This window comes from Cheilinus undulatus, linkage group 16, assembly GCF_018320785.1.
Source record: "Cheilinus undulatus linkage group 16, ASM1832078v1, whole genome shotgun sequence".
Lineage (NCBI taxonomy): Eukaryota > Metazoa > Chordata > Actinopteri > Labriformes > Labridae > Cheilinus > Cheilinus undulatus.
Genome location: NC_054880.1, coordinates 12607256 through 12624019, shown reverse-complemented (window position 1 = coordinate 12624019; position 16764 = coordinate 12607256). Strand labels below are relative to the sequence as shown.

The window sequence follows — 16764 nt, the reverse complement described above, 5'->3', positions numbered from 1 at the left end:
CCAAATTTGGACAGGGCAGAGATATTTTCAACATTTTTTGGACACAGATCAAAGACACTGTTGATAAGCATACAATGAGTTATAAAGTAAGCCTACCAAGTCATCAGAGGTAAGATGTGTCAGCCTCTCGTGGATGAGGGCAGCCTGCTCGTCGTTCATCACGTACTCTCCTCTCTTGTCTCCCATCACAAGCTCCGCCCACATCGGCCCCTCACTGCGCTTCTGCAGGCTCACCTCCAGGCTGAGGACACATTCAAATACACACATTAACGGGTCATATAAAGTAAGTGTTAAATGTGAATGTTTGCGTTTATGCAGCACAAGAATCCACTGTCACTGATTTTGAAGCAGCTGAAAGCCAAGCACTCTTGTTCCAGCATTTCTGGAATCGTCCACTTTTTTGGACTCTGGAGAAAACCCTGCACTTCAAATAAGAAAGATGGCAAAAAAAAAAAAATAAAATATCCAATCAGTCTGGGGAGATGAGCCATAGTTTTGATAAGAAAGGTCAGAGGGGAGTCTGACAGGCTGTGTCTGCTCTGGTTCTGACATAAATTATGTTTCTCCGTGACAACTGAGAGGAGTTTGAAATAGAGCAGCAGAATAAACCAAGAGAGAAAAAAATCTCATTATTATCTAGTTAAAGTTTAAAATGACGAGAGACACCACAGATAAAAGCTTAAAAACGTCACTCTTTGCTGAGCCATGTCTGTGCAATCTGCCTTTTAGACTGAGGTAGTGAAGTATGTGATGTCACTCTTATTATCAGCCAATACATTACAGCCATGGTCCCACTGAATACTCTGAAATGATGAATTTTCAATTCATCATTTTGTTATTAAGCTAAAAAAGAAAATTCAGCACTTCTATGTCCTTAAATTTGAGTAGTTACTATAATTAAATATTTTCAGTTTTTGTTGATGATAAATCTTGTGATCTATTAAGAATGGGCATGATGTAGAGGTAGGAGACAAACTAAGGGTTCTGACTTTATAAAATACAGTGTTTAATACCGTTATACATTAAGAAGCATGCAGGAGAGCATGTACTAAATAACTCAAACTGAATGTCCTTGGGCAAGATACTTAACCCCTATTTGCTCCTGCTTCTTCGTTGGTGGCATGTAAATGGGTATAGAAGCATGTGAACGGCATTAGCTAATACTGATGACCCATTCTCCATAGAAACCTCTGCCATCAGTGAATGAATGTGTTAGTTAATGGGTAGGTGAGACCTGCGGTGTAAGAGCACTTTGAGTAGTTGGATGACTATACAAGCTCAAGTCCATTTACCATTTATCAAAGGGGGTGTAACAATTCAACGATGTGGATTGATACATCCACTATCCAATCAGATCTATAGAAGTAAAAATCTAAACCTAGGATCTGATATACATTTTACACCATCATCATAAAGCTACGCTTTTATTTTGAAATTCTTCCCACACGCCTGTTAAAAGTTTCGGCCCAGCTGTGCAACCTCAGCAAACTACCGGTAATTTTAGTTGTTGCAAACTGTTAGCAGCCAAGATGAAGAGGACACCCACTCCTCTCTTGGCTGTATGGACATATTTCAGATGTAGACTTCTGCAGGGCGGGCCCCTTACCATGTTTAGCCAATAAGGTCAATATATTTTAATTTTACACAACTTCCTCATGAGATCGTTTTCAGAAAAAAAAACAATCTCTCCTCATTATGGCAGAAGTAGCTGAGTGGTTTCTGATGCAGGCTCCGCAGCTAAACAGAGAGGAAAAGTTAGCAGCTGCGTGCCTCCTTTCATATACAGACTGAAGTCCAATGTCTTATGTTAGATTTATAGTGAAGATAAAAATGGTCTGACCTTTATGTGATATGAGCAGGACAGCGGCTTTCTTTCAATCCCCCTTCTTTCTCTCTTGTTATGAGGCTGCTCATAACAAGAGAGATAACCCATTGAAATAGGCTAAAACTATGTTCTAACCCCTCGATTTACCAAAATCAACATTGCAGTAAATCAAAAATAATGTAATTTTATCACTGTAACATCAAATGCCACTGATTTATTCTAACTGAAATCTCAAAATGCATCAGGAAAACTCCAAATGAACTACAGGTACATCTATAAAAAAGAATATCATCAAAAAGCTGATTTATTTCAGTAATTCAATTCAAAAGTAGAACTCATCATATAAGTATCTCAGAAGATTTGAATATTGTGATAAGACTCACGGAGTCACACTCTATCTAGCTAATTAACTCAAAACACCTGCAAAGGATATCTGAGCCTTTAAATGGTCTCTCAGCCAGATCATTAGCCACACAGTAAGGTTTACAGAAATAAAACTTTGGTTTTATTATTTATCTATTTATTTGGAGTCTTTCGTGACCTTTAAATGAAATTCAAATGAATGCAGCATTTCCAGCAAACGTGTGATGTGTACAACCACTTCACAGTCATGCTGCTCACAGTGTGCAGCTGTGGAGTGTGCATAATGTTATTCTGTCTTTGTATGAAATCCATACCACTGAATCCTGTGTCAATGAAGGGTACACATAGAATCCAAGCACATGCCATACAGGACGGCCTGTTAATTAACCCTCAGCTCTGCACTAAATGATAAGAGTATCATTTTTTATGGTTTCAAGGCAACATCTGAATCAATCTGAATACAATTAGAATAATAAATTCTGCTTAGTTAAACAGATGCTCACTCATGTGCATTTTTTCCTGAAGGATTTAATCTAAAATGTTCCTACAGAGTCTCTGAGAACATGCAGTCACTGTGCACCACTGAACCATTGGTATTTTTTGATTTAATGAGATGTATGTTGGTGTTTTTCTGCCACTGAATGTATCCTGGACTCTACCGAACACTTTTTTAGAGGCTGAAAGTAAAAAACACAGAAAACACTTACAGTTGCATCAATTAATAGGAATGGGTAACAAAGTTCCAACATTTGAGATACATGGTATGGACAAACTATTAGGCCATACATGTTAATCATACTGCTCTTTGTTTTTTGTAAATCTGCTGTTCTAAAAGCTTCTAATCGCCACACTGGGTGCAAATAAAGTTCTCTGAAATGAATTGAATTGAATTAAATCGGAGTGAAAGCTGATGTGAGAATGTGGCCCGAAATAGTCAGGATAATTCAACCAAAGCAAGCAGGAAAAGGTGATGAGGTTTACATTCTGTGACCAGCGTGCAACCTTAGACAGTATAGCTAACGAGCTGTGGGATCTCTGTGAACATAATAAAACTGTTCTATTATGCTCTACAGACCAGTAGAGACATCATGAGCAAGATGATAGCAAATCTGAAAGAGGCTTTTGTTAATGTTGGCTTGGAAAAAGTTTATTTTTGTGGGTACTGAGGAAAAGAATCTGAATCAATCTGTACTGACCTTCAACTCTCCAAAAGGGGGCGGGGCAAATCCAGAATATGAACACAAGAGGTGAATCAAATACTCCATCTCCTTTCTGAATCATCACTGCTAAAACCTGACATTTTGTGCATGTGGTGCAGCCTCAATACATGAAATTAACATGTGCCTACAGAGGCTATTTTCATAAAGCAGGGCTGTATTTATACAACAGAGACATAAAAGGAGACTCTTTCCTTCTCTTCAGAGTAGACAGTGCTCAGCTCTTTGTCTGCATAGAGCATCTGACATAAACATGAAAAAACATGCTCAATATGAACAATACACAACGTATTTTCATGACAAAAAACCGCCTTGATGCAGTCTGGATTCAGATGCACACATAACAATGTTTACCTTTCATGAAAACAAATCAGACCATCTATTTGTCATTTTCTCTGGCAACATTATGTTCTTTGATAGAAGAAAATACTCAAACACAAGAATAAAAAGAGTGATTTTCTGAGTTATTCACAGTTTAAAAGAGCAGAGAGTTCACCAAACAAACAACAAATTCAATGAGAGCTCATTTTTAACTGATCAGCATTAAAACAATGTAAGAGAAATCCCTATGTACAGGGTAAACTCTCACCTCCATCATACAGAGACTTGTCCTTATGTGATATTTTTTATTTCTTCCTCTTCACTACATTATTTTATTTATTTTTTGTTTAATATGTTTATTTCATGTAATTAAATAAAACAATTCATATCCAATGTAAAATCTTCTACTTTGAATGAAAAGGAGCAAAATGAAGAATCAAAATCTTATAATATCTACCCAGTTATTATGCCCCATTAGAAAGAAACCTGAGAGACACAGGTTCAACATCTCTCACTCACACAACGGCCTTTCAGTGTATCAAAGATGGTCAGACCATCTAACGTGTTTTACCATGAATAGAGGACTGGTACTGAAGAACAGGAAGCAGAGATAAAGAGCTAAAGGAGACACAGATAAAAGGTCTTGAAGCAGAGCGGGATGTGACTCAACTGGTACGTAAGACCAGATCAAAAGATCCGTTGCTTATTAGAAAAAAAAAAAATAGTCATGCCCCCCAATGTTTTTTATGTTTTATTGTTTTGTAACACTGAATCACAGAGGGTGTTATAAAGCAGAAAAAGAGCAGGTGTGCTCTTTCAACTAGAACATCCTCTCCTCCATCTAGTTTAATGCTTTAAAAGCAGCTTAGACTAAAGTCTGGTTTATACCTCTTCATATATCTACACAGTAGTGGCATACACCATAAGAGCACTACATACTTGTATGTGGTGTGTCTGCATCGCTACGCAATAATTCACAAAACACAAGACAGCAGTGAGATTTCTATGCTAGTTATATGAACAGTTTCTGGTCCTGTCTTGTTAGTTTCTTGTGTGCTTGGAAACTGTAGCTTCTGACACTAAGCACATTATGATGGAACTGAAAAATACTGAGACAAAGTTGATTTACTGCTGACTATTGTAAAACAAAAGAGGGCAGACAAAAAGATGACCTCTCACAGACTGTTTATCTGAGAATCTGTCTCCTTCAGAACAAAGTGCCATAGTTTGCCAGTTCAACATTTAAGACTCTTTATTTAATTCATATTTATTCATAAAATAAGTCTGACAGTTATAGTTATGAAAAAACTGTATTGCAAACGTTACAGACTAAAAAAAAAACCAGAAGTCTAATCTGGGATTTATTTATCTAAAAAACCTGTTTTAGAAGTAGTTACATGAATGGTGGCTCCTTTTAGCTGTGTTAGCTTTAGCTATAGCTAACATAGCTACACTATGTCATTAACGTTACTACATAAGCCAATGCTAACTCTAAGAACATGAACATTACTAAAAGTAACTAAAGCTGACATGAATACATAGATTAGGCAGCTGCTTTGTAAGCATAGCTTTAGCAACATTACCTACATAATCAAACATAGCTAAATTAGTTATGAACCAACATTAGCTATGTAGCTACTTTGTCTACATTATCTATATAGCTACATTAGCTATGCCGCTATGCTATCTATGTAGCTACATAAGCTGTCATTACACTATGTAGCTTAATTAGCTATGCAGCAACAGATAACAAAGCTACTCGGAGTATGATTGGGTGAAACATTCTGTCTGTCACATCTCTCTGGGCCAATCAGAGCAACAAAGCACGTGACGAAGCCATGCGCGCAGCTACTGAGGAATAACGCAAAACATGGCGACTATAGAAATGTAAGTACTCGACTTTTGTTGTTTTTAAAAAGAAAACAACTCACTGCTGATCTTTGTTCTTTTAACAAAGAAATGCCGTCAAGTTCTGATAAAACTGGGGCTTTAGCAGCATCCATGCTCTTCCTCCATAACTGCATCAGCTCTTGTCGCTACTTGTTTATGTCACGACTCTGCTGCGCCTCAAAGTACTGCCCCTCATAGCTGATTGGTCCTGTCACTCTCTAACTGGCCCCAAACGGCTGAGATGGGAGCTTTGTAAGCTGGATTCGCCAGTGAAAAACAAGGAAACGGGCCTATCCATCTGCTTTGCAAGGTTATACATGAACTATGTCACTGCACTATCTAAGTAATTCAATTAGTCATGTAACTACATAACTAATACAGCTACACAGCTAATGTAGCTAATTAGTTAAGTAGCTACATTAGCCATGTTATCTATGTAGCTTATGCAGCTACATAAGCTCATTGCTGTGTTAGAATGTTTTTATGGAGCACAGGCTTTTTATCCTGTAACCAGACTGTTTACTTGGCTTTATTTAACTTTTCAATCAGGTTTTGATGATCAGGTTTATAACATTTACTTTTGGTATTCAAACCATTGCCTTAACCCCTGTTCTTACCCTTAACAGAAGTTTAACCAGATGTTGTTTCAGAAGTTTTAGTGTGTATTTCTGTTCTGAAAGAGAAAGCATCTCAGATAAATAGTCTGTGATCGTGGCCATTAGAGGTGTACAGTCTGCGGCCAGACCCCTCTCGCTGAAACATCTCAGGCAGAGGATGAGGAAATTTGTCATGTTTGTTCAGCTACTGAGAGGCATGAATGGGGAAATGCACTTCTAAGGTTTGCAGATGAATGCAAGTGGATTTGATGAATTGGGTTTTCATCCTTGGCAAGTTGTATCCCACACAACATGCCTGTAGACATTAATCAGAATCTTCTAGTCACCTGATGCTACTCAGTGGACCAATCACAGGGCTGGTGATCGGATTCATTTTGGCGCATTGTTATATTTCTAAAAAAGGCTACTTGCACAAGCTTCTGCATAGGTTTAAAGCTGTGTCAAATTATAGCCTATGCTACAGTGCAAAGCGCAAATCAGGGTTAAAGTTGCCAAAATGTTTTAGATATTATGACATATTCTGGTCAAGTAGAGACCAGACATGCTGCTCAACACGCCAACCTCTGCAGCTTTTTTCTTGTTTCTAACTAAGGACTCTGTTCTATAAAAACTGCACTCTATACAGTGTATTTACCAAACAGTACACCAATGTTTTTGTTTTACCAATGAATTCCACATAATGAAAGGGAAAAGCTGCTAAAAGTGGACTTCCTGGTTTGCACTAAAAGCAATCCCACAACACTTTGCAACATGCCTTCAGCATTAACCAGGAGGGCCATTATTAACAGCTTTTCTCCCTCATTGAAAATAAACTGGGTATCAGGCCAGATGATGTTGTTACCTGTGTCTCTTCACCACTCTGCACCATAATCGTGCCGGTTGTCGGGCTGAATCTCCCCTTCTGACCAAAGTCAGCAGAGGCCTGATTATCGGCTGATTCTTAAGGTTATCTTTCAAGATTATCCTGTGGTGTGTTACGAGTTACTTTTTCCCTCTCCCACCTGATTGGGCGCTCCAACTCCAGGCAAAATTCACACTTTTGAGAATTTGTTTTACATTTTATTAAAAGCAACAATAAAGATAGTTTTGCTGCACCTGAAAGCAACCTGCTCCAGGGATTTTTTGAGAGATTATGTGGTCTCAGTATTTTTCTACTAAGGTATTTCTGACTAAGAACTGACAACAAGAGCCCAATCTGCCAATACTGCCCAAAGCTGAAATTGATCCACTGTTTCCTTTTTCACTGCTTTCTACTCTGGACTGAAATCAAAAGAAAATTATGATTTAGGAACTTGTTACAGTCCAAGAGTACAAACCTTTTGTCATTTTTGATGATCCAAGCGCTGGCCTCAGGGTCCACAGATGCAAACAGTTGGCCCTCCAGTAAAGGAGCAAAACCCTGAACCCCGATGCTGATGTTGTCTGCCGTCAGTCTGAACAGAACTTCCTCTTTGGTGACACCCTCGGGCATCCGCACACAAACAGTGATGTCCTCGGCCGTCTGCTGCCAGAAGTAAATGGGATCTGAAATCAAACAGGAGAGAAACACGAGGTGCTAAAGTTAATGTCAGCAGTCGGCTGCTACAGAGTCATGAATTAAACATCTCATGCAGTGCAAGGTGTTAAGGGGAGAACTGTTGAATATTCAGTGACACCACACACAGAAAAACTATTAAAGGATGGGTAGATAACATGAGCATACAGGAAAACTATTAAGATGAGCCTCCTGCATAATTTGACATTTAAACCTTCAGCATTTCCAGGAAATGTTCAACGTGAAGCCTTCATTTATGACAATGTTTTGTAGCACTTAAAAAAAAGCAATGCATTAAATAAGTTAAATTTAGGCTTTAAAAACTGCCCACACTGTGACAATACATATTTCAATGAATACAATGTTATTTTCATTTTTTTTCTCCTTAGACATTGCATGTTTATATGAGAATATTACATTTTGGCTTTCCAATAACATAGCTAGAATCTTTTGAGATAAATGTCCAGAATGTTCAATAAAATAATTTGCTTGAAATGTTGAAATTTTCAGGAATTTTCATGGATATTATGGGGAATTTGTTTGAAAAATTTTAGATACTTCTGTGAATATTTTGGGGATGTCTTTCTATACATTTTAGTGAGTTTCATTTGAAGTTTCGGGGTAAATTTGTTTGTATATATCAAGACAATTTAATGAAAATTTTTGAAATGTGTTCATAACTTTGAGGGGGAATTTACTTTTAAATCTTAATCTATTTTCAGGGAAATTTGGAAAACTTATTTGCAAATTTTGGAGAAATTGATTGGGACTGGGGGCGATCCTTTAAAGCTGTTAACTTGTTATGTTAACTTCAAGAAATTTGTTTGAAATTCATTTTCATGGAATTGGGAATGAGTTTGTAAAATCTGATCAGAAATCTTAGGGAGAATTATCTTTAAAATTTTTGGAAACTTTCTCAAAAATTTTCAGGAATTTACGAGGAATATGGGAGGATTTGTTTATTCAATTACAATAGTAAACATTTCATTGAAACATTTGGAGAATATTTGAAGAAATTCTGTGTTACTTTTGATGGGATACCTTTAATTATATTTAAGAATTTTCACAGAATTTTGGGGTAATTTCTTTGCAATTTTAGGGAATTTGTGTGGATTTTGGACAGGAACGTTTCCAAGAAAATCTGAACTTTTAGAGGAAAATCTGTAGATGTTTTTGGGGTCCATCCCCTAAGTGACTCCCTCATACCTATAAAACCTCTCCAGTGCTGTTTTTTCTGCAGAAACAGGACCTTCAGGAGATTTGTAGGCATTATTTTGGTCAAAACTAATTCCTTTTCAAAGACAAGGCTGAACATTTAAAATTATCAGGCTCTACTCATCCCAAATAAGTGGGAGAAACTAAAAATGCATTTTAAAAAAAAGTTCAGAATGTGTGAGACTGTAAGATTTCATCTGCAGTCCTAGAAAAGTTTTGGGTAAATAGACCTTTTGGTAACTCCGCGTGGTCAAGGCCTTAAGCCCACGTAGATAAAAACGATATTATAGTTTTGAAATTTTTTTCCATAAATACGGGATCATTTCAGGAAATGTCCAAGTAAGCACGGAACCTTTGAAAACAACTGAAAAAGCTCCAGTATATATGCCAAGCCTGTAAGTGGCGCTGTAACACTTCCATGGAAATGCATCAAGAGAGAGATGAAGATTACAGAAAACTGCCACAAACTTTGTGCGCATGTGGCATAAGTGTGATGTAATAGTTTCAAGAAAGATGCGAATGGCTGTCCACACGGAGACGAAACAGTAAGCATTTACAGATTTGTTCACTCTGGGACCCGGTTTCAAAAAGTAGCATTTATGGCCTCCCAAAACGCCGTTTCCATGTGGATGAAACGCCCATAAGATTAAAAAAATTTTGCGTATACTCCTGAATTCGTCTCCATGTGAACGTGGCGGTAGGCCTAACAAAAGCCCAATAAAAGTAATCAGAATTTGCAAACCAGTGCTACCAAACAGACTGCCTCCAGGTTTTTTACCCAGCAGGAATTTAACTGAGAGGTTTTAATTCACTTTATTTTCTGGTAAGAATTTCTTTTCAGAGCTCTGATCAATGATCTCAATCACATCTAGTGCAACGTGAGGCAAAAAGCCAAAAACACATTCGCTGTTTTTGGTGTGGGTCCATGCCAGGGTCTGATTCATGGTTTTTTTCTTTCTCTCATGAGCTGCTACTCTTACTTGGATTAAAAATTCTGGCATATACAGTATATTCCACAATTGTATTCATTAATCCAAGTGGTTTACTAAACATAAGGATGAATATCTAAAAGGAAGACAAATGCCTAAAATGGCCTTTTGTATTATCTGAAAGCAATAACTACAGCACTAGCAGCAGGGTGAAAAGTTTGAGCTCTAAGAGTTTTGACAGAAAACACTGAATAAGTCCAGGCTTCTTCCTTAAAAGACCTTTTTTCACAAAGACGACAGCTGCATTTCCGCTCCCTCCTAACAAGACCCAAATCTGTTCTCACCATTGCCCACATTGTTCAGAAGCCAACTCGTCCTCTGACTCAGCACTTCAAGCGGCCTGTTGGCTCGCTTTCATCTGAAAATCAGACCTTTTTTTTTTAAGTGTGTGATATTATCTATACTGTGTGTGGCACCGTGACACACAATAAGTCGTCACAGGGAGATCTGGCTTCTGAATCTTTCCATGTGATCATCAGAACAGATTTACATGTGCGCTGAGTAAGGCAGGATAGCTGCTCATGTTTGTCAAAAACCATGTAGGAAAAATATATGAACAGCAGGGTATGCATCCTTATTTAACTCCTCTCTTTCAGTCCACGGATGCTTGATAAGAAATGCCTTTGGCAGCTGAGCACATAATCATAAATGGTGCAAACAATCCCATCATAAATACCATTGGAAACTATTCTGCAGCCTTGTGCTTCAATCATATCTTCAAGAATGAGACTGAGGTTCTTCACTGAGAAGAATTTCGAAGTTCATTTGAATCTTATTTCATCAACAAAGCCCTTTACAGCCTTCACTGCTTTTTCAGACAACTTTTATTCCCAGAGTTTAAGCCTCTTAAAAACAACAGTGTTTGTCAGCTGCTAGGCAATGGCAAAAACAACTTGTATAAGGTTGCATGTGCAGTGCTTTCAGAAATGATGACAATTCAAAAGTCTGAAAAATTCAACTACTGAAACCTGCAGCAAATATATAAGTTGCAAAAAAGCCAAAATAGCTGCATTTACATGTACCTGCAAACACACTGCAAATACATAGACGATGCTGATTGCTCTGGTGGCATGGTTTCTAACTTTGCAGCACAAATTGTTTCAACAGTTACTAAGGCATTTTGGCTCCTGTCCTGCAAGGGATGGGTAGCAAAATATATTATAAAAACACATCCGGTTCCCCTAGGGTGAATCACACTCAAGTCTTGGCAGCCATTTGAGTCATTAAGAAAATGCTCTCCTATCAGTAGGTGTCAGGCTACCTGACACCTGGAGAGGATTTTCAAGGGAGAATGGCAGAAATTCCCAAATCCAGGCGCGCAAGGCTTGTGGCTTCATATTCAAAAAGACTCAAGGCCTTACTTGCTGCAAAGATGTTTTAGGTAAATACTGAGTTAAAAAAATCAAAAATTCTATTTTCACTTTGTCATGATGGGGTACTGAGTTTAAAATAATGAGGCGTCAACATAAAAAGTGAAGGGGCACTGAAAACTTTCTGAATGCACTTTATAATCACAAATAGAGCTGCTGCTCCACATCAAGTGTACTTATTATTCATGACTGAGATGACATAAACTCAGTATCTGTGCCTCTCCTGTAGTTATAGTACACTTAGCTGTCAATGACACAAATAAATGCCTCAATCCATGTGGGCATAATCGAAGAACCTACTTTGTTGGTAAGACCAGGTTATCCTTTTTGTAAGCAGACAACTGTGTCCTGATTTTCTCATGAACAACCCTCCTATAGTGAGAACTGCCAGTGCCAGAGCTGTCATATACAACACTGTTTGATTACTGGCAAAGTGTGAGTGCTGAAAACGGTCCAATTACGAAGCTCCACACCAGCCATCCTGCTCTATCCCTGGCAGGGAAGTGAGAAACGAAGACATGTTCATTATCACCTTTTGTTTTTGACTGAATCAATGAAGAGACTAATGAGACAGAGAGGAGATAGCTGCCAAATATTTCTTTTTGTTTCCAAATCTTCTAACCTTCAAAATGTTTTTGTTGTTGTTGTTTGTCTCAGGTATAATGATTACCTTCCAAATTAATCATCTAGTCTGGAAAATATCGAAGAACTCAGAAAAATGCCTCTGTTAGCCCAGAATAGTCCTCAGATTTCCACTTTTGTCCAAACAGCAGTCCAATAGAAATCTTAGACAACCAATGAAAATGCAAAGAAAAGCAGCAGCTCTTTGATTTTAAGAAGCTGGAGAAAACACATAATTGAGATTTTTGATTGGTAATCAATTTACAAGCTATTTAAAACTTTTAAAGCTTTAACTGATTGACCGACTAATCACAAGGGGTGGGACAGCATTTAAACACAGTACTATACCCTGACTGATTTGATTATTACATGACCTTTCTCAGTCCCAGCTCTACAGTGTCCGTGTCTGCATCTGTCATCATGCAGAGACATTAAAATGTGTCTGTGATCATCAGCTGTGGTGTGGAGATAAATTTGCTGATAGCCAGTGCTTCATCAGCTCAGCAAGCTTGGGCTGCAGTGCAACAATCTATGTGGATTATAAATAAACTGTATGCCTTCCCCTATCAAACTAGCTATATCAGCTGGGCCTTCGCTGCATCTAGCTCTTGTACAATATTAACACTTGTTTAGGCCTTCTGATATACAAAAACAAATCTGTGCATTTTAAATGCGATTAACTTTGAAGTGGACACTGAAAAATGTGTCCACTAGAGGTCACTGTCTGCTCCGTCCATTCCCCACCCAGTAGTTATGTTGTAGGTGTCTGTTCCCAGGTAAACCTACGCCATAAATATAACTGATATTTGTTCCATTTTTTGTCAAGATGGAAATGTCAGAATCTCATTTGTTTCAAAGTAAAAATGTGCAAATCTAAGGTTTGTTTTTGTTATTTTGTGACAAAAGGTTATATGAATCTTTGTTTTTTTAATACACTATTTGGCTAATCAAAGAGATACACTATGATTATAACTTTTAGTAAGACTCCTTAAATCATCCATATAGACAGATATTTATTTTTTCATATATTTATATAGAAATTGTGTGTTTTCGGTGTCCAATATTGGTTGAAATCTAATCTGAACCTCATGCGTGCTTAACAAATTTATTAGACCACCTGTCATAAAAGAAGAAAACATAAATATTTTAGAAATCTTTCAACTTAAGTCTAAAAATGCTATTGTTATTTATTTGGGAAATAACAAACTGAGGCAACTAAATGGACCTTTTTCCACACATAACGACCAAAAAATGTATTATTTAGTATGGTTTCTTTGATAACAGCTTGCATTCTTGCTGCCATTATTTTTATATTCTTTTCCACAGTCTCTTTTGTTATTGAGTTCCAAATAGCTTCCAGCTGTTCCCACAGACTTGCTTTAGATGAAACTTTTGTGAAATCAATCTTTGAATCTACTAAATCCCAAATAGGATTCAAATGCAGACTTTGACTTGGCCAGTCCATCAGTTCCAGAACTCCAGAGTCCCTTTTCTGAGTCAAATAGTCTCTGCTGTTACAGTTTTAAAGTATGTTGGGGGTCATTGTCTTGTTGGTATATGAACCCACGACCAACCAGATTCAGTCCAGAAGGGATTCCATGCACTAAGATGTTGTGGTAGATGTTCTTGTTCATGATACCGTCAGTTTTCACTCATTTTCCCATGCCATATCCACAAATGGAACCCCATACCATAATGGAATCTCCACCGTGTTTCACTGTGGGCACAATGCATCCGGCATCAAAACGTTCTCCAGCTTTTCTGCGGACATAAATGCTGACCGAAGAGTTCAAACTTGGTCATCAACAGTCCAGTGTTTGCGCTCCCTGGCGTTTCTGGACTTTTGCAGGCCTCAGTAAAGGCTTATTAGCAGTTGTTCTTCCCTTTAAGCCTTGTTGGGAGGGATGAAGCCTTGCATTCATCCCTCCCTAAAGAGCAGCAGTGGTCTTCCTTCTGCCTCTAAAATCTTGAGGTTTCTGACATCTGCTTGGGTTTACTTTCGTTTCTTGCCTCTTCCTGGAGCATTTTGTAATTACCCGTCTCGGCAACTGACTCCAAAGCAGCCTTGACCACACTGTGAGAACAATTTATGTCTTTCCCGACTCGTCTCAGAGACCATACAGTGTCATGAAGTGCTTAAATGCGGACTCTTTCATTTTCAGTGAGCCCTCGACGTTTAACCGTTTTGAACAGGAATGAGGAATTTCAAAGTTAATTCACCTTTTTATACTCAAATTCAAGCCACCTCACTGGGCTTCTCTGAGAAGTCAGAAATGAATCAAGCGTAACATTCAACCACTGAAACTAATTTTTCTGTCCAGGAATGACAGTAAATAACTATAATTTGACATTTTACTCAAGCAATGATTATGTGCTTTGATTTTTTTTTTCTGTTATTTTGTAAAACAATAAATCTGAAAATTCATGGATAACAATAAAAATGATATGTCAGCTTTAACAATATAATTTTGGTTAAAAAGCTTCCACACACTGGTGGATTAACCATCACAGAAACATAAAATGATTTTGGTAATTACCAGTGCTGTTAATTTAGGGCAGCTGTGACATAAACCTTACATTGAGTGGTGGTCTAATAAATTTATTGAGCCCTGTAGATCTACCACTCTTCTCCATGAGTTTATCTCCCTCTCTCTTGCTCTCTATTTCCTCTCTCATCACTAACCAACCTGTTTGAAGATGCCCCCTCTCTTGACATCTAATCCACTTCTTCTTCTCTGAAAAGAGAGAAGCAGAGCGCTGATAAAAGGATCGGCTGAAAAGCGGCCATTACTCTGCTTCTCTACCACCAACACACATACACTTTGCTCTGTCTGGGTCAGCAGAGGTTTTTATTATATCTTCAGAGAGGGTGTCACTGCTGGTCTGCAGGTTGTTACAGGTTGTGAGTAAACTAAGTGCAAAAGCAGAAAAAAAGAATAAAAAAAATTTTAGATATTAAGACACACAATGGTTTCTGAGTACTGTTGATGGAAACACCATTTCTCTCACATTAAGTGCAGAATGACAAACAAAAGTAAGGCTCAGAAACCTGAAAATCATTTTTCACGGTTGAGAGATGGACTACAGGCTCGTTTCTGAGCATAAGACCGCAGAAAGATGCTTTTATAAGTTTCCAGTTCAGTCCTGAAAACCCCCCCTGTCATGTCTGTTCATAATAAAAACATTCAAACAACATGACAAGTGGGGGCTTTTATTCTGAAAAACCTGTCTGTAATTATGTGTTTTCACTGAATTAATGGAGCTTTAGCAGAGAGAGTGTGTGCACTGAGCTACAGTATTTACAGCTGCTTCTTTGACCACAATCTGAGCCACAGCCACTTTTTTAAATCATCATCTTAGTCCTCACTTAATATACACCTTTAAAATCCTTCGGCTGTTTTAAAGCTGTCGTGCTGGCAATGCTGACAATTGTGTTTATCCATTCCAGCACACAGTCAATGTTAAGGCCCCAGACAGACTGAAGGACACGCTCAGGAGAGCAAACACTTAGGGAGGAGATAACACAAATTTACCCAATTGCTGTGATGCATGTTAATACCACTTACATTTAATTACACCCATTCACAAGGAGGAGGCGGTGCCATTTGGTCACTGAGCGTGTAGGTCCATCTATCTTTGCTCTTTGACTGTCAGAGCGAAACATGTTGATAAGGTTAGTTACTGCTTTTATTTCCTCATCACTGTGCCTGTAAGAATGGTCAATCAATGGCATTTTTCTTTCCTCATGTGTGCACTAAAACATAAATTGTGAGTTTAAACCAGTAATTAGAGCCCTTTCCTTTACCTTCTCCCCAGGTTAACGTCTTTTCAGCTTCTTGTTTGGAGCTGGCAAGACTGTTCCTATTGATTGTTGATATCGGACATTGTGCCTGCTCAAGACCTGCAATAATATCAAACAACCGGGCTGTGCAGTGCATCATATGTCACATGTTCACGATGGCATCCAAGTCATCTTTGCAGCAGTTACTGACAGGCCAGGCTCTAGGCATGCACAGTACAGGTGGTTGCCACATTCAGGAGGATTCCGGCCTCCAAGCCTGTCTGTTTTTATAAAGGCCTGTGGGTTAAACCATGTTAGATAAAGTATCTGTTAGCCTACTTCCTTGTCCCCTGCTTCACCTCTCCTTGCGTCATGCTCGGCCACACATATACAAGAGGGGCATCACAGGTTACAGTTGGTTAAATGCCAGAGCGCTGATTTTTGATTTTGAGTTTATGCACTGATCCGATACGGTTTAGTTTAACTTTATATTTTGCTTAGCCATGCTAAATGTTAGCGCAGTCAGCGCAATCAGACATTGCTTTTGAACTGTGGTTCAACAGAATTATTTTAAAAAACAAACTCATGAAACAGGTCTGGATAAAAATGATGGTACCCCTAGAAAAGATTGAAAATAATGTGACCATAGGGACATGTTCAACCAAGGTGTGTCACTCCTCATTAGCATCACAGGTGTCTACAAACTTGTAATCAGTCAGTCGGCCTATTTAAAGGGTGACAAGTAGTAACTGTGCTGTTTGATGACATGGTGTGTACCACACTAAACATGGACCAGAGGAAGCAGAGGAGAGAGTTGTCTCAGGAGATTAAAAAGAAAATTATAGACAAGCATGTTAAAGGTAAAGGCTATAAGACCACCTCCAAGCAGCTTGATGTTCCTGTGACTACAGTTGCACATATTATTCTGAAATTTAAGATCCATGGGACTGTAGCCAACCTCCCTGGACGTGGCCACAGGAGGAAAATTGATGAAAAATCGAAGAGACAGATAATACAAATA

The 16764-nt window shown here is 38.2% G+C and overlaps 1 protein-coding gene across 1 annotated transcript in view; it reads right to left on the bottom strand.

Annotated features, from left to right (window-relative positions):
- Positions 1 to 16764, bottom strand: part of nudcd1 (NudC domain containing 1) — a 54786-nt gene that overhangs the window by 17800 nt on the left and 20222 nt on the right. The window contains exons 6-7 of the mRNA XM_041808087.1: positions 7550 to 7757; positions 97 to 241 (exon numbers count right to left, since the gene is read on the bottom strand). Coding sequence (XP_041664021.1) covers positions 97 to 241; positions 7550 to 7757 — 353 coding nt within the window. The remainder of the gene's footprint in view (positions 1 to 96; positions 242 to 7549; positions 7758 to 16764) is intronic.